At 37.2% G+C, this 23,633-nt stretch overlaps 1 protein-coding gene and 1 pseudogene across 1 annotated transcript; one reads left to right on the forward strand and one right to left on the reverse strand.

Moving 5' to 3' along the window:
• Positions 1-8,415: 8,415 nt before the first annotated feature.
• LOC142940125 (nuclear GTPase SLIP-GC-like) lies at positions 8,416-17,917 on the reverse strand. The gene is made up of 22 exons (XM_076083039.1): positions 17,790-17,917; positions 16,711-16,792; positions 16,374-16,486; positions 16,149-16,193; positions 15,973-16,006; positions 15,705-15,797; positions 15,320-15,410; positions 14,500-14,716; positions 14,176-14,403; positions 13,473-13,679; positions 13,176-13,360; positions 12,836-12,929; positions 12,661-12,748; positions 12,398-12,519; positions 11,921-12,094; positions 11,672-11,826; positions 11,347-11,470; positions 10,959-11,067; positions 10,704-10,837; positions 10,394-10,475; positions 10,173-10,251; positions 8,416-10,088 (listed from the first exon to the last, which is right to left on the reverse strand). Coding segments are annotated over exons 2-22 (2,442 nt in total). The 5' UTR covers positions 16,778-16,792; positions 17,790-17,917; the 3' UTR covers positions 8,416-10,087.
• LOC142940127 (centriolar coiled-coil protein of 110 kDa-like) lies at positions 16,776-23,113 on the forward strand (annotated as a pseudogene).
• Positions 23,114-23,633: the final 520 nt, after the last annotated feature.

The following is a 23,633-nucleotide window of genomic DNA, read 5'->3' on the forward strand; positions in this document are numbered from 1 at the left end:
CGTGAGAGGGACTTTCTCTGCCAGGTCCATGTAGGATAAGATTGATAAGATGACAAGATTGCATATGGCAGCAAATGAGAGTATTTTTTGTGGCCAAGCTATAGAAACACACATTTGCTATGTAAGTAAGCTAAGTAAAAATGTTATTACATAAAAAAGTTAACCCTATAGTAAGTTGTAGGTTGCCATTGTTTGTAAAGTATTATAAATACCTGAGTCTGATCCTGGTTTGATGACAAGTCGTTGTTTTCTAGTTGGTGATTGACGTTGGCTGGACTCATCCTGAAGATCTGACTTTCTCTTTACTTTTTGGATATTTTTAGTTGGAAAAAAAAAAGCAGAAAGAAAGGTTTGTTGCATCTGCCTCTCACAATATTAAAACATGGTCTCGATATCGTTTCTTAGTCAAAGTAAGATATTACCTCCTCAAAAAACTTCAATGAACACTACATGTAACCAATAAGATAAAGTGTGTCTCACCTTTATCACTTGTGTCACTGGTGGACGGACAAACCTGAGGGTGAACATGAACATTTGTGTCTTAAATCAATACTAAGTGTAACATGTAAAAGTTTGAATAGACAATGAAAACATGATCTATATAATTATAATAAATGCCTTATGATACCTGAGTGCTTAAACTTTATTCAACTTACTTGAGCAGATGAATCAACTGTTTCTGGATTTGCTGTGTTTTGTTCCTTTTAGACATGAAAGACAATAGTTGCAAATCCATAATAGTAAATAAATGCTAAAATTCTAGCACATGCTATTATTGTTAATGAGTTATTATTATCAATTATGTGTCATGAAAACAGAAGTCTGTGCTCTTGTAAATTGTAAATACAGTATTTGTGTAAATTGTGTTCACAGTACAGAACGTTACCTTCAACAACTTGAGTCTGTTCTTGAAAATTAACATTGGTCCCATTTTTGGGATCAACTTGTCAATTTGTTGATCATTCAGAAGGTAAAGACTTTCTGTGTTAAAGCCATGTTCTGCAATTAACAAGAAGAATTTCCAGGATTAGTCAGAACTGAGCTCCCCCATTTTCCTAAAACTATGTCTGTCAAGAATATGTCAGCATTGTACTGAAGAACAACATTGCAGCATTTTTCATAGTTCTTTTAGTTCTGTAGATGCTTATACGTTTCAGTATTGTTAGGTCATATAAACACTGTATAAAATCTGTGCCCATAAAAGAGTCATGGTAATACTTTACCTTCAAATATTGGTATCAACTGGCTGAGACCCCATTCAGTTAATTTATTACGAACAAAATCATCCATGACCACGAACGGCAACTGGAAGGTAAACAAATAATCATGTTTTAAATCAACCACTGCAACTTTGGAGAGTTACATTTCACTGAAGGAAAAGAAGTTATGAAACTTCTATTATCAGACTCAAGGAAAAAGCAAAGACTGAAAAAACGAGTCACGTCACAATGAACGGTACACCTCATATAGACATACATCAGTTCATACAACAACTGAAATGATTAATCAATTCATCAACTAGTCAATTGCCAGAAAAATAATTTGCAACTATTTTGATAAAGTCAATTTTCATGTTAAAACATTTTATGGCTCCAGGTTCTCTTTATCTTATTTTATATTTAATATGTTTAGCTTTGGCAACAGTCCTAATTTAAAAAATATTAAATAAAAATAATGCTTGTTGGACCATTGTGAAGGTGTCACTTTTGGCATCTGGGTAATTGTGACAGCATTTCTCACTATTTTCTCAATTTGTTTACAAACCAAACAAACAAACGATTAAAAGAGAAAATGTTCAGCAGATTAATCCATGATGAAAATGATAATAAATTGCCGTCCTACACCAATTAATTAACTACAACAATAAAATCCTGCTTCCTGCAGGAGTTATGAGAATCTAATGATATAATTGAATAACAGGCATACGGGCTATTGTTCTGCATTGAAATACATTCAGTACCTGTTCCTGAATAAACCACTGCAGCACCAGGCCTGTTTAAATACTCTAATGCAGGGTGCGTCGCTATCAGCATACGTTACGTTTACGCAATCTCCCATGTAGCGTTAGATATCTGGCAATATGTTGTTTGTCCCCAAGAGTACCAACTTTTCATCAAGTCGGGATAAGGGCACTTCATTATTTAAATTCTAGCGTGTAACTTTACAGCCTTTTGTTTGTTATTCACGGAGGAGATCTTCCGGCTTTCAAACGGTCAATAAGAGATTAAAAGACAAAATGTAAATAAGAATCACCCGCGGTGTTTGATTTCCTTAACATCATAATATTAATTCCAGCAGTTACTTGTAGCGTGTAGGCAATAGATGTAGATCGATGCCGGTCCTCCAAGGTGGAGCAGTCCTTTGTTCTCAATAGTTGTCCGACACCACACAGGAAAAAGAAACCTAAAGTGTTTTTGATTCCTGGTTGTGAAACTCCTCCCATGATGAATCTCCCTACTTATGTATTTCTTTTATTCGTTCTTATGAAAATTGTCGACACAAGACCGTGTTCTGCTACACAAATTTGTTTGTACTTTTCTCAAATAATGTGGGTAAAATGATGTATAATTTAGCTTTTTGAGCCTCAAACTGTAAATGACATGTTTGAACATACTGAACTAAATACTGACAACTGAAACATTAAAGGGAGGAACGGTTGTGTAAAGGGGACACAACCGTTGGAACAGGCTGGAACAGGTTGTAACAGGCTGGAAACCACTGTTTTAATCTTGAACATTACATTTTATGAGTTTATCAAATATTTTAATGTAAAATCTTACTCTGAAAAGCAACTAACTGCAGTTGTCAGTTAAGTGTGCTGGTGTATGAAGTATGTTTTATATGCGAACTACCTGAAAAGTACTATGACAAAGTCATAAACAGGTTAGACATGGTTCATAAATGGTAAATAGACTTGTATTTGTACAGGTGTCATTTGATCCATTATCATTCACACCCATTCATCACATTGATTTATTTAGGGTTATTTAGGACATGGACTGGAGGATCCGATCCAACCGCTGATCTTTTGATTGAAAGACAACCAGCTTTAACTCTGAGCCACAGCACCCAGGTTAGAAATGGTTACAAGTAAAAGTCAGCGCTTATTACAAAATTTGCAAATACATAATCAACTTCTGTGATTACAGTTGTTTTCAATGCTAACACACTAACATGACACATAAAGCACAATTACTGAGACTAACACTGTGAGAGCAAAACCTAAGGTCAAGTCTCCAAAACTCTAAACACATTTTCTGCTTTACATTTAATTTGCAATTCAAAGTGACACTTTTTGTAACACACTGCACACAGTTCACTACATGAGACACAGGACTCTCACATAAAGTCACTTGTCTTTCAAAACACTGCCAATCAAATGCCACAGCCATGGACCAATTGACCAATACATGTGTCACCTGGTCAAACACCTAATAGCTTGATTGTCAACTAATCAATCAGGATGTAAGCGCTATACAGTTATTTTATGATTGCTTAAGCACAGTATTAAAAACAGGACTCATTTTGTCAAAACATAATTGTTCAGTAAATAATGAGAAACCAGATAGGCTGGTTTATTACTATCATCTAGTTCTATCACATTTTTGATATGAATTAACACACTTAGAAAACATTATTTCGCAGTAAGAAAGTTTTGTCCTTGATTGTAAATAATCATCTTAATGATTATTATATACAGTATAGCTAAAAAAGTGAATCTGTTTGTGTACTGATATTGTTCCTATCGTGTGTACACATCATTTATAACTCCCTGGTATCAACAGCAGATTACTCACCAAAGCACACACCCAAAACAAACAAACTCATGCAAATAGTTTATCCTGAAGAGAAACTAACCTGAAGGCATACAAGGTCAGCCACTTGTTAAAAAGAAGGTTTACTGGTGGTCTGATATGATGACACTGATGTTATTGTCTCTGTGAGAAGTTGTTATTTTACTTGGACAGTAATTAGAAAGGAAGTTATAAGAGTTGTGATAAACCTCTGGACCAAAAAGCAGTATTAATGATGCCCGTCCCTACATGTGTCTGCATGTTCCATGTTCTTGCATCAATAAGTGGCAGTTTGAAGCATGAACAAGCATGAATCCTAAATGAATAACAACACACCTTTACTAAACCTGTTTGTACATGAAGAGCAATCATTATCAGGACAAACTGGTTTGGAGATTTACAGCATCTGGATTGTGGAGATAAGTTTTTTCTACATGTTTAAAATTAGGTGCAAAAACAACATGACTTTTCAATGACAATGTTAATGTCATATCAGTTTATAGACATAATCCTCATAGTTGCTGAGTAAATTAGCCACAAACATGCAGAATTACACATCTTTACACGTTGACACGTTCTGTTTCAAGAGCATTAGGCTCCTGTGTGAACACACCTACTAACAGGTCTTAACTACTATGTTATAATTGATCACACATTTATAATATATATATAGTATTTCTGGTGTGTGTTACTAAACATGCTTGGGAACTGCATGCTTGGGAACAGTGGGGCGACTGTGGATAGCAGGGCCGTCTTTCAGAGGGTCGGCGGTTCAATCCCCGGCTCTGCTAGTCGCATGTCGATGTGTCCTCGAGCAAGACACTTAACCCCAAAATTGCTCCCGTAGTTGTGCCTACGGTGTAGAAATGTGATCTGAATCTGAATTTTAAGTCGCTTTGGATAAAAGCGTCTGCTAAATGACTGTAATGTAATGTAGGTTTGTGTCAGGCAATTTAATTTTAGGGTCAAATCTAAGACGAGAAGTTTTAAGTAAGAAGAATTTGAAAAGAACAAAGTTGGAAAATCATTTGTTCATCTCACAATAAAAGCTGATGTTAGTGAGAACATAAAGAAGCTTTTAGATAATTTTACAACATAAACAACAAAGAAGCCAAAGTACATGTGGCACTTTAAAAGTGAACTTTATTGGTCAGTATACCATGTCAAATACATTCAATTAATTTAGAATCAGTGTAGATTAAGAAAAAAATATTTTTAAGTAAATAATGAGAAAACATAGAATGGTTTATTACTATCATCTAGTTCTATCCAATTTTTGATATATGAATTAACACACTTAGAAAACATTATTTTGCAGTAATAAAGTTTTGTCCTTGAACATGAAAGAAAAAAGGTCAGATCATTCTTTGAAAATTCAACATACAGTATGTACTGTGATCAAGGTTCAGGATTTATCACACATTTATAATATATATAGTATTTGTGGTGTGTGTTACTAAAAATGCTTGGGAACTGATGTAGATTTGTTTCAGGCAATTCAATTTTAGGTCAGATCTAAGATGAGAAGTTTTAAGTTTTAGATAATTTTACAACATAGGCTAGGCAAGTTTATTTGTATAGCACATTTCATCAACAAGGCAATTCAAAGTTCGTCACATAAAACCATTAAAAACATCAAAACATAAGGCAAAAGAAAAGGAGATTTAAAAACAATTAAGAACATTGATGAATGAAGAAAAAAATGTTAAATCATGAAATACATACATACAAAGTCTATGCACAGATGCAATGAGACTGCCGCGGCGCGAATTTGCAATGGCGCGACGCGATTGATGCGAATTCGCGTCAAACGGCAAATCGCCCCAAGCGTGTGAGTTGAAATTTTTCAACTTCAGCGAAATATTCGCGTTACGCCCCAGCGCGATAGCCTATCAGCGTTGAGATGCTCCTGTCATCACTGACTTCCTGCCGTTGTTGAATCAGGAAATAAATACTGTAGCCGTCTGTGTTCACCCAGAGCTCTACAATACCACATATCAATAGAGACCGGACCAAACTATGTGTATAAATATTTGTGTAAACCATCCGGTACAAACAATGAATAAATGCTGCCGTATTTACGCCTGTGTGACGTTATGTTGAGTGTTGATGGAGCTGCTACAATGTTAGCTTAGCCTAGCACCATCCGAGCTCCATTGAGAAGACAAGTAGCCTACAAATCGGCATCATTACGTAGTTGTTTCGGAGTCCCTTTTTGTCGGTTTATTGTCGTTAAATCACAGCCAAATCTGTTTATTTTGTGTTCATACAGCTGTAGTAAACAGCGACGTGTGGCTTGCTAGACACAGTGAATACAGCTCGATAAAATCCACGGAGCTCCTCTGGACAATATTATAAACCCAGACAAGACGGCATTTAGTTTCCCGGGATATCTGTGACTTCCACAACACGTACTAAGCAGAAATAGAGGTTATTTTTTCCATGGTTAATGGCGGACAGTTGAACGGCTTTCAGGGCAATAAGCCACGCCCCCTCTTCGGCACGTCCAGCGCGGTTCGCGCGAATGAACACAAATAGTCCCCGGCGAGACCGGTGGCGCGAATGACGCGAATGTGAACACGGCATTAGACCTGTACAGTGTAAACCACAATGTACCTGGTTTGAATCAGACTGGGGACCTTTGCTGCATGAAATCCCGCTCTCACCCCCCACACATTTTCTGTCTGCATCTGATCATTAATCATTCAAAAGCAAAAATGCCCAACAACACATATAATCTTTATGCATGTCTTTCACAACAAGCTAATTCAAAGTACATATTAAAACAACACTCAAAGAGAACCTGGATAAGATGAGTTGACAAAAATGGTTGAGACCAAATCCAGAGGCCTCACGTCTCTAACCAGCGTGCATGCAGGGCTCTTCAGTTGGTTGTCATCTGTGCAGCTGCCGGGCTGGGCGGACCAGCACTAGTGTAATAAAAAGCATCGTTAGCATTATTCAGAACAGCTCAATCTGGAGGCATTATGTAGATATTTTAACTACAGTTTTACCAAATTAGTGGTTCTTCGTCTGGGCTTCCCTTTAGTTCTTTGTAGTGTTTCTTCACCATCACAAGCTCCGATGTAACGTCTAAAAAAACATGTTAACATCAAGTTCACTATTAATCACACTATTGGAAATTTGTTGACATATTCATTTCAGTCAATATTTTTAATGATTATCATGTTATTATTTTGCAACGTTGCCTTTACCTGGGATTGAGTCACCATCTGTCTTGAGCGACAGCTCGATTGATTTCTGCACTGTTTTTTCCAGATTGACCAGGATGTATTTCTAAATTAGCATAAAAATCTTGATCACTCACACACAAAATGTGTCTTATAACAATAGCTGAATGTGTGTGAAAGGGCCTGCAGTGTGTTAGTAGCAATAGCAGCATTCAACAAGAGGCATATTCCACTTGATTATATATATGATGACCTAGAATTGTAGATAAAGATAAGCAGCACAACATGTTTTACAATATCCTCATCGTACGACTTATTATAAAATGTTACAAACCATCAAGTCCCTCAGCTGTTTCAACATATCAGCTTTAGCTTCCTGAAACATGACGTTTTTTAACCCAAGTACGTGCTTCACAATAGTGTCCCTCATATTACTCAGCATGCCGTCTCCTTTAATTTGTTTTGAAACTGCAATAAAACAGAAAACTTCTTCTTCTTTGTTTCTGTATTAAATGGTGCTGAGTTTACATTACTCTGAGGCATTTCAGTGTGTTTCAACATTGGTGATATTTCTTTTTACACAGTGGCGCACTGTTACATTAATGTAGCTTCACACAACAGGAGATGCACAGCAACACTGAGTGAAACTAAATTACTGAGACGATTGAGTCAAATTCTCTGTAAGTTTTCCCTCATTGTCGACTGCCATGTCAACACTGAGGGTCAGACTAAATATAAGAATATATTGTTGTTAAGGAATTGGTACACCCACTAGTTCACTGTGATACCACACAGACATCATTTCTACGTCAAAAGTATTCAGTGTCTTGATGTTGTTTGATGACATTGCTGTACTCTCTCTTTAAAAAAAAGAAAAGGTACTTTTTAATGTTTTTTATTACCAGAATAAATTCTGAAATTATTTTGAATTTTCTGGTCTCTGATTATAAAATTAAAATAAAATGTTTACAGTGAAACTGGATTGACCCAACGAGCATCGCAGGGGAGAAACTCTCATGATGCAGTGTGGTCGGTAGTTAAAGGTTTTAGTGGTGACCTGATGTAATGGCCTCTATGATCCCTCTTTTCTTTCTATTTTGTTCAATTATTATTGCATTATGTTATTATTTTTCTTGCACAGTAATAAGAAAGGAACTATAATTGTGCAAAATGATGCCCGTCCCTATTTAAGGCCCATCTGTGTGTCCGCATGTTCCATGTTCTTGCATCATTAAGTGGCACTTGCATGAACAATGCATGAACAAGCATAATACATTCCACTACCATCAATCGTTAATTAATAACAACACACCTTTACTAAACCTGTTTGTACATGAAGAGCAATCATTATCAGGACAGCCTATCCCAGGGGAAGAGCACTCTACCTTTAGGAGACTAGAGGACCCCACCAGAGATGAGCAACACTGGACTTTGGTTGGAATGCACAAAATACAAACCAGTTTTATTTGTTTTTTACAGAAAGGAAAAAAAGATTAACAAAAATGAATACCAAAAAATCGATGTAAAAGTTAATACAAAATGTCAAATGTTAAGAGTATGAACCCACCAGAAGTCATCCAAAAAAGGCCAAAAAGCCTCGATCCTTTGCTGTCTCCTATATATACGCTTCTCCTTGGCGCTTCCTGCAACCTCCAGGTCCATATATGGTAGACAACAGATCATTCTCAAATCATTGGACGAAACAGTCCTAATAGTCTTATCACTTCTGACAGACCTACTTTTTAGGGTAAACAACCCCCCCCTTTGTGGAAGGTGTGTAGTGGGAACTTGTGATCCATGCAGCTGACTGCCTGCACATATGTCCTCTTCTTCTGAGACGTTAAGAACTACTTATTGTATATTCTCATGTTCTACGCTTTAAGGATAAAATGTATATATCGGTGTGTCTGTTACACAGATAAAGCACTTCTTATGCTTCTCTAACTTTACGGCCTGAAGCAGGATGTTCCAGTACACAGGCCCCATTGAACAGGATGTCTCTCTACTAACTGATTAGTTTCCTGAGTTTACAGCCTTTCTCTCCTGGTGACTGTCAATCATCCTGTCAGAGTGAGTTCACTAAAAGTTCACTTATTTCATTAGTTTTAACAAACAGTCAACACTACAAGCACGTATGATTATATTTTGGTAAATGATAGAAAGTCACACATTAAATCAAAATCATTGAACCATCCCTAAACAATATGGGATTACATGTAACGAGTATATTGATATCTGAAAATACAACTCTTAGCTTGATAATAAACAATAGATCGTAACTCATCATAGACAATGGAAAGACAATAGAGGATAAACAACTTGTATGAAATACAAACAACACATTAAGATAGGACCTCCTGTCTGGCTCGAGGTCACAGGGGTCATGTTTCATACATGCCGGTTTAGGTGTGAATCTACAACACGCCTAGAAGACTAAATTGTGTAAGTGTCAGCCAGATGCTCAAACCACAGGATGCTGCCTTAACGCTTTTTGGGGTCTCGCCTCTCGCTCCTCAGGCAGAGAGGTGTTAATCATTTGGTGTATCAATTATTTTAATTGCAGAATAGAGAGATGGGTTTCTAGGGTGTAGTGTGTCTCGGACATTCTTGGTGGACACTTCAACAATAGAAAGAAGGTCAGATCATTCTTTGAAAATTAAACATACAGTACGTACTGTGATCAAGGTTCAGGATTTATGTTAAACACCCATAAAATCATTGGAATGTCAATTAAAATTGGACTAAAAACGTATAGAAATCAAGAAAAAAATGTTAAATCATTAAAACAAAATGTATCTGGGACATCATAGTGGACCAGTCTCTAAGACCTGTACCCCACACACATTTTCTGTCTGCATCTGATCATTAATCATTTAAAAGCAAAAATGTCCTACAAAAGATAGAAAATATAGAATTTCTATGTCTTTCACAACAAGCTAATTCAAAGTACATATCAAAACAACACTCAAAGAGAACCTGGATAAGATGAGTTGACAAAAATGGTTGAGACCAAATCCAGAGGCCTCACGTCTCTAACCAGCGTGCATGCAGGGCTCTTCAGTTGGTTGTCAGCTGTGCAGCTGCCGGGCTGGGCGGAACAGCTCTAGTGTAATAAAAAGCATTGTTAGCATTATCCAGAACAGCTCAATCTGGAGGCATTATGTAGATATTTTAACTACAGTTTTACCAAATTAGTGGTTCTTGATCTGGGCTTCCCTTCAGTTCTTTGTAGTGTTTCTTCACCATCACAAGTTCCAATTCAACGTCTTAAAACAACAACAACATAATGTTAACATCAAGTTCACTATTAATCACAATATTGGAAATTTGTTGACCTATTCATTTCAATCAAATATTTTGAGTAATTTTAGTGATCATCATGTTATTATTTTGTAACGTTGTCTTTACCTGGGATTGAGACACCATCTGTCTTGAGCGACAGCTCGATTGATTCCTGCATTGATTCTTCCAGATTTTTCAGGATGTCATTCTAAATTAGCATAAAAATCTTTATCACTCACAGACAAAATGTGTCTTATAACAATAGCTGAATGTTTGTGAAAGGGCCTGCAGTGTGTTAGTAGTAAAAGCTGCATTCAAAAAGAGGCATATTCCACTTGATTATATATATGATGACCTAGAATTGTAGATAAAGATAAGCAGCACAACATGTTTTACTATATCCTCATCGTACGACTTATTATAAAATGTTACAAACCATCAAGTCCCTCAGCTGTTTCAACATAACAGCTTTAGCTTTCTGAAACATGACGTTTTTTGGATCAAGTACGTGCTTCACCATAGTTTCTCTCATTTTATTCAGCATGTCCGTTCCCTCAATTTGTTTTGCTTCTACAATAAAACAGAAAACATTCGTCAATTAAATGTTATTATAATTACATTCTGCACAATTATGATGAATAATGTGCATCTTTACAGTGTCAGGTTTTATATGTGATGATCTTTATCGTACCGTCATAGCATTTCTGCATGTTTGTCTCAATTGTTGTCGTCAGACTGCTGTAGATTGTTTTCTTACGGTCACAGATGATTTTGTTGAGTTTTGTCTTAATCTGTTCTTCCTAAGAGAGAGAATATGAATCGTAGATCCACATATTTTAGATAAAATCAAGGTAATATACAAATAAGGCTCATCATTTTTCAAAGGGCGTCTCCAGTTGTAACTGACATTGACTGTATTGATAGACTTCTTCATATTCAGTGTATATATGTTAACAGCTAAAAACATCTATATTTCATTTATTCTCTAATGTCTAATGACATTCTTCATGTCTGCTGAAGCCTTTCTGACCTGGACTAATAGCTTAATAAAGATTAACGGTACTATTCTCCTCTTTTACCTCTGTAATGAGAAATATCAATTGCAGTTCGACATCTTTGTACTCTGTCTTCTCTTTCATCATCTTCGTGTCAAGTGAAAATGAATTGAGGACTCCGCTGAAAGGTCCACATTTTCCTTCATTTCTGAAACATGTTAACAAGTTGAAATGTTTCATAAATGCATCATTGACAAGTTTGTATTTCAATAATGTAATTTGTATGTATGCATTATATCTCATAACTTGTATAACTGTATAATGTACAATTTGTTATTTCTAGACATTCTCCATAGTTTGTACAATTAGCCTGCTCAGGGTTTTATGTCTTTATTAAGTCATTTCTTACGGGAAGGTCTTCTTGAATTCCTCATCAATGCTCTCAGTCAGGCATGAAGATAACTTCATATTGAGGTTTATTTGTTTCCCCTTTGTTGTCTTGTGTATGCCATCATGTTGTACTATACACTTCAGTGTCTTGTGGAAACCCCTACCTGACTTATTCTGAAACAAAACAGAAAAAACAGAAACATTTTTAAGACATTCATATAAAGTGCAAAATCCGTTGTAATGATGTTGTAATAATTCAAATACGTACAGGATGTATCACAGACTTCAAGGCTTTTTCACATGAACTTTTAGATTTTTCAACCCCCTCACTGAGGCACTTTTCAAAAGCCTGATTAGTCTCTTCCATTGGTTTCCTGACTTTATCAAGTTCATCCCTCATCTTTTGTTGAAGGACTGTGTACACAGCTGTCTTTGTGTCAGCCTGAAATCAACAACAACACATTCAGTATTCAAAGCAATGAAACCATTCTGTTACTTGACTGAGTTTTCTTGAGTTATTCACATTTATACAAACTGTTGTTGATTTTGAGTGAGACCACCCTTTAATTACTGTCGTTATGCAGCCTCTCTGAAGCAACACGAAATCAGGAAACTTTATTGATAAAATATATGTATGGATGACATTACATGTAAGTAGTCTGTCTTTGACTTTATGTTTTCACATTATTTTCTGTCAATATTAATGATTAAAGACAAAGAAAGAGATTTTATTTCTTGATCTTACCCCTCCTCTACGGCGGGCCCCTTGAATCAGAGAGAGAATCCCACGAGCTCCAGACACACAGTTTAACGTCTCTGAGTGACAGTCATTGAGATCCTGCAGAAATTTCTGAAGTTTGGGTATTTCTGTAAAAAAAATGTAGTTTGCATCTTACATAGTTACAAAACAGACGAACATTTTATTGCCATAATCCAAATAGTCATTCTTGTTTGTTTTGTTAAAGTAAAGTAAATCTAAATGTGCTCATATATGAAGACTTCACCTACCAGTGTCGTCTGGATCTAGACGTTTCTGTTTTAGAAACTCTTTGGAGCTCACTGTGAACACTTTTAGACTTCCATCACTGAAATGTTTCTGAAAAGAAAACGTTTTGGTTTTAAGGAATGCTTAGAGTCGTAGACAATCTTTATGTTATACTTTCTGTCAGTCTATAAAACTCACCTTAACCTCCTTTAGTTTGCTGAATTCTCCTCTCACTTCTTTCTTGGCTCGATCGTTTTTTTTCAATATCAAAGCACGAACACCAGCTGCTGAACTAAATGAAAATATTTGCATTATTTTGCACCTCAAACAGTTTTTGGAGAACTGAAACCTCAAATTCCAACTTTTTTTGCATCGAGAATAAAAGTCTAAATGATCTCTTTTAAACCTGCAGCTGTAACTATCGAATCCACCATTTATACTGAAACGTGCATCACTTTAATTTACAGGTCCGTGATCTAATAGGAAGTTTTCTTTTAACATATATGTATATGTACTGTTGGCATCTTAAATCACTTACTGCTCTTTTGAATCGTCTGAATCTTCCGTGAGGTCAGACTTGGTGCAGATAAAGTGAATGTGCTGACACTGGCCACCATTTCCCATGAAGCTAGAGGCACTTTCCAGGATCTCCCAGGCTTCTCGCTCTGATGCAACTCGATTCATTTCAGTCACGATCCACACAGTGGAACAACTTCCAACGACCTGAAGGGACATGACAGCAAGTTAATTATGATGGTCATCAGTACTTTGTAATATCATGATGTCACAGTTTAACACAGTAATACACTAAACAGCACTGCATGTGATGAATTACCGTTTTCCACATCTTGTCCCTGCTCTTGTTACGATCCCCATTTCCAGGAAGATCCACAAGTGTGACGTGCTTCAGAAGATCATTATTTGGCACCTTGATAGTCACACACTTCACTAGTGGCCAATACCAACTCTTTACTTCTTCACCTTCTCCATCTTTTGGGTCGCTTCTTGTGTATCTGACTAATTTTGCAGATAGCTCTTTAGCCTGCAATAAATAATAAAATGAGATTAATGCAACGTAAGAATATTTCATTCATATGCACAGACCCCAACTTCAAACTGCTTTACAAATTGTACAAAAGAATTAAAACAAGAAAATATATAAAATAAGAGCAATTAAATTACCCCATCATTGAAACAACAAAAGCAGTGTTGAGATTTAATAATACAAGATGTCATTTAATGCTAATGTAAAATGTTTGGGCACAAAGATGGAGGAAAAATCCTGATTGGATGTTGTTAAAACAGTTATATAAATATATTTATCTACCGGTAGACAAACTTCTTCATGATTTTTCTATAAAGGGGACATTTTCTATGGGTTTGTAGTTTTCGAGGACAGGTGCATCAAGGCTCTGTTTTTAAATTTCACATACTGATTTTACTTTTACATTTGTACATAAACCTCAATAACATTTCCCTCTGTCAGACAGACAAGAAGGCTTCTTATGAAGTGATACAAGATTTTTACTCTTACTCACTGTTTTTACTGTCAAAATCTTCCTCTTGGAAAGGAGAAATTCTGGGATCTCTTTGAAATATCTGTCATTCATGAGGTCATCAACAGATTTGATTTTCCAGTCTTCTCCATACAGCGCTGACAGCTTGTCATCTATGTCCCGACAATCATCGTCACTTTCCTGATCACTTTCCTGATCCGCATTATCCCCAAGGAAATTTTTAAAGAACCACAACTCATCTTTCCACTCCTAAATAGAATTTAAAAAATACCTTTAACTTCGTTAAATCATATGGCATACATTTGGCATAGTTTCACGTAAACAAACATATTCAGCTCATTTTACCTCTTTTGTAATGAACTCAATGTTTGCCTCATACTTTGAGTTCTGCATGTTAGCCTCCACTTTAATCATGACTGAGGTACATGCTCTGATGTCTCCAGAGGGCAGGAGATCCTTCTCTCCAATGACGGCATTTATCAAAGAGCTCTTTCCAGCCCCGGTTCTGCCAAAGACACCAACCACCTCCCTCTTGTCCGTCTTCAAATCACTGATTTTTTTCCTGTTGTATAAGAGTTTATGTGCGGGTTAATTAATTTGTTTCAAAACATAAAAACACTGATAGAATGTGTCAAAGTCAGAAAGAGATCCGTCTATGAACAGCCCTCTTCAGCATATTGTACTATCTTCAGTAGAAGTCATTTACTGTACATTTTGGGTAAATTAAGACTTTTTTTTCAAACAGAACTAGAATTAACGCCTCACGACTGAATCCCTCAGACAAACAGTCAAGTTGCAGTTTGCATCCATGTCTTTCCAAATTGTCATCACTTCATCATTTTATCCTATTAGACATTTGTGTGGAATTGTCATAATTAACTGAATTCTTCAGTTATGATCAAAAATGTGTTTTGTGAGGTCACAGTGACCTTGACCTGTGACCACCAAATTGTAATCAGTTCATCCTTGAGTCCAAAACAAATTCCTTCGAGACGTTGGTGAGAAATGGACATACGTACGTACGTACGTACGGCCGGACAAACCCATGATGTCTGGCTCAACACTATCAGTCTTAAATCTCTTAGTGAAACTGGCCTCTGGTCAGCAGTGGAACCAGGCCCGTATAACATATTAATATGGAAACTTTAATAAACTTTATACTTACTTCAGGAAGTTGTTGAGCTTGTTGTCTTGGGGAGGTATTTTCAGACTGACACATCTCATGATGTTTTTCACATCAGACAGTATGATTTCTTCTGTCAGAGTGAAAGTAAAGAACTGTTCAGCAGGAACCATGAACCAGTGTATCAAGTAAGCGGTAATGCACAATGAGGAGAGCGTGAGAGGGACTTTCTCTGCCAGGTCCATGTAGGATAAGATTGATAAGATGACAAGATTGCATATGGCAGCAAATGAGAGTATTTTTTGTGGCCAAGATATAGAAACACACATTTGCTATGTAAGTAAGCTAAGTAAAAATGTTATTACATAAAAAAGTTAACCCTATAGTAAGTTGTAGGTTGCCATTGTTCGTAAAGTATTATAAATACCTGAGTCTGATCCTGGTTTGATGACAAGTCGTTGTTTTCTAGTTGGTGATTGACGTTGGCTGGACTCATCCTGAAGATCTGACTCTCTCTTTACTTTTTGGATATTTTTATTTGGTAAAATAAAAGCAAAAAGAAAAGTTTGTTGCATCTGCCTCTCACAATATTAAAACATGTTCTCGATATAGTTTCTTAGTCAAAGTAAGATATTACCACCTTAAAAAACTTCAATGAACACTACATGTAACCAATAAGATAAAGTGTGTCTCACCTTTATCACTTGTGTCACTGGTGGACGGACGACCCTGAGGGTGAACATGAACATTTGTGTCTTAAATCAATACTAAGTGGCCAAATAAAAGTTTGAATAGACAATGAAAATATGATCTATATAATTATAATAAATGCTTTATGATATCTGAGTGCTTGAAACTTTATTCAACTTACTTCAGCTGATGATTCAACTGTTTCTGGATTTGCTGTGTTTTGTTCCTTTTAGACACGAAAGACAATAGTTGCAAATCCACAATAGTAAATAAATGTTTAAATTCTAGCTCATTACTGTTAATGAGATATTATTATCAATTATGTGTCATGAAAACAGAAGTCTGTGCTCCTGTAAATTATAAATACAGTATTTGTGTAAATTGTGTTCACAGTACAGAACGTTACCTTTAACATCTTGAGTCTCTCCTCTAATTTTGACCTTGGTCCCATTTTTGGGATCATCTCTGTGATTTTTCGATCATTCAGAAGGTAAAGACTTTCTTCGTCAATTTCATGTTCTGCAATTAACAAGAAGAATTGCCAGGATTAATCAACACTGATCTCTCCCATTTTCTTAAAACTATGTCTGTCAAGAATATGTCAGCATTGTACTGAAGAACAACATTGCAGCATTTTTCATAGTTCTTTTAGTTCTGTAGATGCTTATACGTTTCAGTATTGTTAGGTCATATAAACACTTTATAAAATCTGTGCCCATAAAAGAGTCATGGTAATACTTTACCTTCAAATATTGGTATCAACTGGCTGAGACCCCATTCAGTTAATTTATTACGAACAAAATCATCCATGACCACGAACGGCAACTGGAAGGTAAACAAATAATCATGTTTTAAATCAACCACTGCAACTTTGGAGAGTTACATTTCACTGAAGGAAAAGAAGTTATGAAACTTCTATTATCAGACTCAAGGAAAAAGCAAAGACTGAAAAAACGAGTCACGTCACAATGAACGGTACAGCTCATATAGACATACATCAGTTCATACAACAACTGAAATGATTAATCAATTCATCAACTAGTCAATTGCCAGAAAAATAATTTGCAACTATTTTGATAAAGTCAATTTTCATGTTAAAACATTTTATGGCTCCAGGTTCTCTTTATCTTATTTTATATTTAATATGTTTAGCTTTGGCAACAGTCCTAATTTAAAAAATATTAAATAAAAATAATGCTTGTTGGACCATTGTGAAGGTGTCACTTTTGGCATCTGGGTAATTGTGACAGCATTTCTCACTATTTTCTCAATTTGTTTACAAACCAAACAAACAAACGATTAAAAGAGAAAATGTTCAGCAGATTAATCCATGATGAAAATGATAATAAATTGCCGTCCTACACCAATTAATTAACTACAACAATAAAATCCTGCTTCCTGCAGGAGTTATGAGAATCTAATGATATAATTGAATAACAGGCATACGGGCTATTGTTCTGCATTGAAATACATTCAGTACCTTTTCCTGAATAACCCACTGCAGCACCAGGCCTGTTTAAATACTCTAATGCAGGGTGCGTCACTATCAGCATACGTTACGTTTACGCAATCTCCCATGTAGCGTTAGATATCTGGCAATATGTTGTTTGTCCCCAAGAGTACCAACTTTTCATCAAGTCGGGATAAGGGCACTTCATTATTTAAATTCTAGCGTGTAACTTTACAGCCTTTTGTTTGTTATTCACGGAGGAGATCTTCCGGCTTTCAAACGGTCAATAAGAGATTAAAAGAGAAAATGTAAATAAGAATCACCCGCGGTGTTTGATTTCCTTAATACCATAATATTAATTCCAACGGTTACCTGTAGCGTGTAGGCAATAGATGTAGATCAATGCCGGTCCTCCAAGGTGGAGCAGTCCTTTGTTCTCAATAGTTGTCCGACACCACACAGGAAAACGAAACCTAAAGTGTTTTTGATTCCTGGTTGTGAAACTCCTCCCATGATGAATCTCCCTACTTATGTATTTATTTTATTCGTTCTTATGAAAATTGTCGACACAAGACCGTGTTCTGCTACACAAATTTGTTTGTACTTTTCTCAAATAATGTGGGTAAAATGATGTATAATTTAGCTTTTTGAGCCTCAAACTGTAAATGACATGTTTGAACATACTGAACTAAATACTGACAACTGCAACATTAAAGGGAGGAACGGTTGTGTAAGGGGGACACAAGCCTAACAGGCTGGAAACCACTGTTTTAATCTTGAACATTACATTTTATGAGTTTATCAAATATTTTAATGTAAAATCTTACTCTGAAAAGCAACTAACTTCAGCTGACAGATAAGTGTGCTGGTGTATGAAGTGTAGTATTCCCCTCTGAGATGTAGTGGAGTTGGATGTACAAAGTAACTTAAAAAGGAAAACGTGCCTCAAAATAGTACTAAAAGTACTGTACTTGGGTTAAATGTTCTTAGTTGATTTTCACCAGTGTTAAAACTACAGGAAGATAGGATATATATACTGTATATATAGAGAGAGAACTACAATGCCAGGTCAGGCAATACCAGAAGTCCACTATTGTGCACTAAATCTTATAAAGTCCAGTTAGTGGATACTCACTTGTACTGTAAATATTATGTTTCTTCTGCATCTTGAATATGTTGCTCGAAATGTTTACAGTGAAAAATTCAGCCAAATGTTTGGCTAACTGTCTGTCTGCGGTTTGGTGCTGAGCAGGTAGTGCACAGTGGGTTTCAAGAGCTATTTATCTGAAAACAGCTCCTGCTGCAGCCGAAGATGATGCTCTGAGAGCGCTGAGAGTGAACCACAGCAGTAAAGTTGTGGCCGGACAGATGAACAATGAGCTGAAACTCACTGCAAAGCTCAAAGGATAAAAATCTGAAATACAAAATCCTTCAATTTGACTGTGACACTAGCCTGCGCCCACATACATTTAGTTGTTTATAGCTGGAGAGTTCTTGAATAAACCTATTTTGTTATATGATGTACGGTTTATTGTACTGTTAGTGCACATTTTGCAGTATGTATTTTATCATGAGTATGACTGTATCTGATACTGCTGTGACGCTTGTGTTTTAATATCTTAAGGAATTTGTGCTTTATCAATCACATTGCTCGATAAAATAAAATAATACAATCAGTTGTTTGTTGTGCATGCATGTGGACATAATACACCCACTATAAGTTGTTCTTGCTGTGAACACCAGAGGGCAGTAGAGTCTATGTTTTGCTGAACAGATGTTTTGATTTATCTCCACAGTATGCAAGTAGTATTGAACAATCTTACATTTAGTTTTAGTTTCTCTATGTATTCCACTCCTCTGGTGCTCTGGGTACTTTGGACTCTTTTATACTAACTGTCCCCTCACTGCACTGACAGAGATCACATGGTTTGGTGAGATTAACAGTTGCTGCAACAGAAAGACGAGAACAAATGACAAAGGCCTGAACGGGTTAAACAGATATTTGAATGTATATTTTTGTGTTGGAAATTTTCTCTTTCTTTGTAGGCCATTCACAAATTGACACTTTTACCAGTTAACACGTTTTGTTTCGCATTTGACATCAAATCTTGAAATAAATCATTTGTGCTGTATCGGTATACTCACTTAAATAAAAGAACAATCCGGTGTGTGTTTCTTGTGCATGCATGTGGGCAGCATGGTTGACACACATTGTTTACCCACACTAAGTTTTTCTTGCTGTGAACACCAGAGGGTAGTAGAGGCTCACCAGTAACTTCCTGTTGAGGTTGTCTGGCATCATTATAAACTGCTGCCTCTGCATTAAGATAAAGGGACTTCTGTAGCACTTATTATGACAGCTTGGTAATAAGGTAATGTTGGGTAATTACTAATAATGATGTGTTAGTTATGTTATTTATTGTGTCATGCCAGTATAAGCAAACGCCCAGCCGACATGGACATCCTGCAGTCCTTCTCTCACTGTTAACTCTCCTGCTCCCATCGGTTCCTACAGCTAATGGTCATTTACCTGAACGTAACTCTGCAGAGCTTTAAACAGTCCTTCAGCCCAGAAAACCACGCCCAGTTTCTACAGGGAACATCAATATTTCTTTTCCCATCGGCCCAGCAGACCTTATACCCCGAAGTCCAGTACGGTCAGGGGAAGTTGCTGGCATGGCAGATTGGGGAGAATCTCTCTCAGGGGCCATGATGTCCCCCAGTCACAGGGGCTCAGTGGGTAGTGAAAGTGGCAATCGTCGATCCAGCCACTGTGGTACCAGTCCAGTGCAGGAGCCCTGTAGCCCCATTAGTGCCTCAGGGTTTAGCCCAAAGGGACACCTTGACCATCTGGCTGCAGGATTTCGCCGGCGCTGCCACACTTTGAACAGCCAACTGCATAGCTGCCACTCTGGAGTTGAGCACATAGACTGTTGTAAAACAGAGTTGACATAAGACAAAAAGAGTGTTGTGATCTATTAACTCTTATTATTACTACTTCTATTCGGACAACTCTTCATTCACCATTTAATCAAGATAAATTGGAGAAAGAGCTGCATGTAAAGTGCAGACAGCTCAAAATAGAGAAGTTCAAACACCTAAATTGAAAGTATGTTTCTTTTTCCAGGTTTTCCCAGTCCTGTAAGTTCCAGTGTGTCCTCTCCCTCTGTCCAGCCTCCCGGTTATCTGTGGGGACCCACATTGGCAGTTAGCAAACCTCGAGCGAGGCTAAGTCTGGTAGGTATGCACAAGTAGACAAGAGGGTGTGTGTGATTGCATAAGTTACACATGTTGAGATCTGGCTGGAGAAGGTTTGGTTATTGGCAAATATACAAATAAATTATTGCTATTATTTAAAATGATTAATATCAATAGGATTATTAACAACGATTTATAATAACGGGGCACCACCCTGGGATCAGGGACCAGTAACCAAATTGTGGATTAAGTCAAAAAATTGGTGTTCACTCAAAAAATGTAAAAGTACTATTCCACATTCAGAGTGAACAGTGAAGGTTTGAATCAGCACTGACCATAAAAAACAGCTATTATCAATAACAATACTAATCAAAAATCAATAATATTATAAATCAACAAACATCTATTATACAACTGCAGGCATACTAAACCTAAAAGCAACAAACAAGCATGTGGCGAGGGGAATGTGGGTGTCTGTATGTCTGTGTGTGGGTGTATCAGGGGGGAGAGAGAGAGAGAGAGAGAGCAAGGTGGTGTAGGTGAGGGGTTTGGCGCGGTTTCATAGTTTAGGCTTTTCTTTTTACATGCGAAGTCGCAACACATATTAGATGGACGTTTATTTGTCAAACCCTCTCTGTGTTTTCTATCTTCACGTTCCCATCTTCTCGTATCTTCTTGTTGTCCAGGTTATGACAGCAGAGCAGCAGAGAGCCTTCTGTCGAATTGGCGCCATCATTCGTGGCTTCCTCACTCGCAGACTGCTCAAAACAGAGAAGGTCAAACATCTGCGACAGACCGTCCTGGTGAGATTACACGTTTAACACAAATAACACACAAATACAAATGAGCACAACTAATTGAAAACACCAATGTGATTTTAATAAGAGTTAATCAATAAATCTATCATCATGTTAGTGACTGGGAAAAACTGTGTTTAGGAATGTGTTCTGTATATATGTGTGCTTAGGATACACAGGAGTTCATCCGCTCCTTCCAGACAGAAGGTCCACAGAAGAGAGGCCCCTGCTCTGCACAAGATCGCTTCCTGTAGGAGAGAGTTAGAGCCCAGGTATGAACGTGTAGTTACTGTCTATAGACAGCAGAGGTCCATCTTACTCTGTGTTTATGTGTGCCTCTTTTGTCCCGCAGTTACGTGCAGCCCTTTATGACATCCATGACATCTTCTTTGAAATGCCTCTCTGGGATCGATTAGCATTGCTGCAGCAGGACAGGGAGCTCCGAGCAGAGAGGAAGCTGCGAGACATGGTAACCTGTCAACTTGAAAAGCTTATCATGATGAACTGTATTTATATTACACCTTGATTACCACACGGACAAAGTGACTTACAGGAAAGAAACACTGTTTGGTGGCTCGTCTTATACCGTCAGTGTCAGTGCTTCAGTCATACACTATGATCCTTACTGACTGTTTCAAAAGGAGAAAGCCAAGGGCCCCAAGGAGAGAGTGGTTCTGTCTGCTGCCACACAGAGGTCTCTGGACAGGAAAAAGAGGTACGATGGGAAAGAGGAACACAGCCTTACATTGTAGATGAGATCTGGTTTTAGACACTAATGTTTTTGATGATGGGCTCCAGGGATCAGCAGTGTTTTTATTGTATGTGTTTGGCGCTCCTCCAGGGTCGGTGAATCCCCATCAATGGCTAGAAAGAAGCAGCAGAAGCCAAAGAGCCCCACTACTAACAGGTGCTCTAGACTGAACTACAATTTCCTGTGTTTAATGTCCCCAGAAGATTAGTTCTCTAAATACATCCTTTCTTCATTCCCAGAGTCCTGAAGCCAAACCAAGGCCAAAACTCTCCTGTGCCAGGCCAGCTGAACCGCCAGGGGTGAGACTTGTTTCACCAAAATCACAAAGTGCCTTATCTTGATTTCATAAATCACATAAACTGCCGTATGTCATCTCTTAGGAGATACGTCACTCCACCTCACCCCCACTACTGAGAAAATGCTGATATGCTTTTTGGGTTGCTAGTGTCCTAATTAACAAGCATTACACTTTTTACTTTTTCTGACTCTGATGAAGACACACTTGGCTTCAGAACGGTAGTCTTCTAATAAAGTGTGTTGCCTTAAATCCATGTGCTCCAGTATACTTTGGACCTAAGCTCTGAAGTCTCTCCTGATTGCACATTTCATATTTTATATGCTGACCTAATCTATTTCGCATATCAGCAAAAATCCAGAAGTGGACGTCATGCTTGGCTAACCAATGAACTGTAATTCCAATACTTTATTTGCCTCTTGCTGAAGGCAACAGCGTACAGAAATGTTTGGATTTCAGCTTTTACAGATGACTTTAAAGTCAGCAAAGTATGACAGGGGCTTTTCCTTCTCAGGAGCTGGTACAGAAAGACCCCAGAGGAGAGAGTGAGGCGCTCAGACAGCCTGAAGAAGCAGCACTCTCTGGGTTAACAGATCACTCAACTTCCCCCGACCTGTGAACTTTGATTTTTTTAGTCTTTGAATACAAACCTTGCCCCACTGAAAGTCCAGTCTGTGCTGCTAATATGATTGTACCATCTGAAACTCAAATGATTGTATTCACTACCATACTTGAGCTCACTGGTATACATCATCACTATGTCATTGTGTTTTACTGTTGTAGCTGAAAAGAGCTGAACTGAGCACACATCTCACAGGGAGCTTGATATCGTCTGGTCGACACATTTTACACTTTAAAGAAGTGAAAAGAAAGTAAGTCTATTTAAATGCAAGCTAGAAGAAGGTCAGAGTTAAAGAAAAATAATTTGTATCCGTGCCGAAGAGCATTGCCTTTGCTATCTGCAGCATGTTAGCATGCATATATTTACCATGTTGTGTTCATAAACATCGAGTGCTTATAGCTGTAAGAGAATTTACAAAATGACTTTCATGCTGACAATCACATGAAAGTATTTAAGTGAGTATAATACATGAATTAGACTTGTTTTGTTCAAGGGCTTTAAGTACCTGTTTGTGCTTTGTTTCTGTATTAAATGGTGCTGAGTTTACATTACT

This window comes from Anarhichas minor, unplaced genomic scaffold (genome assembly GCF_050575085.1).
Source record: "Anarhichas minor isolate MPS153535 unplaced genomic scaffold, ASM5057508v1 ptg000115l, whole genome shotgun sequence".
Taxonomy (NCBI): Eukaryota; Metazoa; Chordata; class Actinopteri; order Perciformes; family Anarhichadidae; genus Anarhichas; species Anarhichas minor.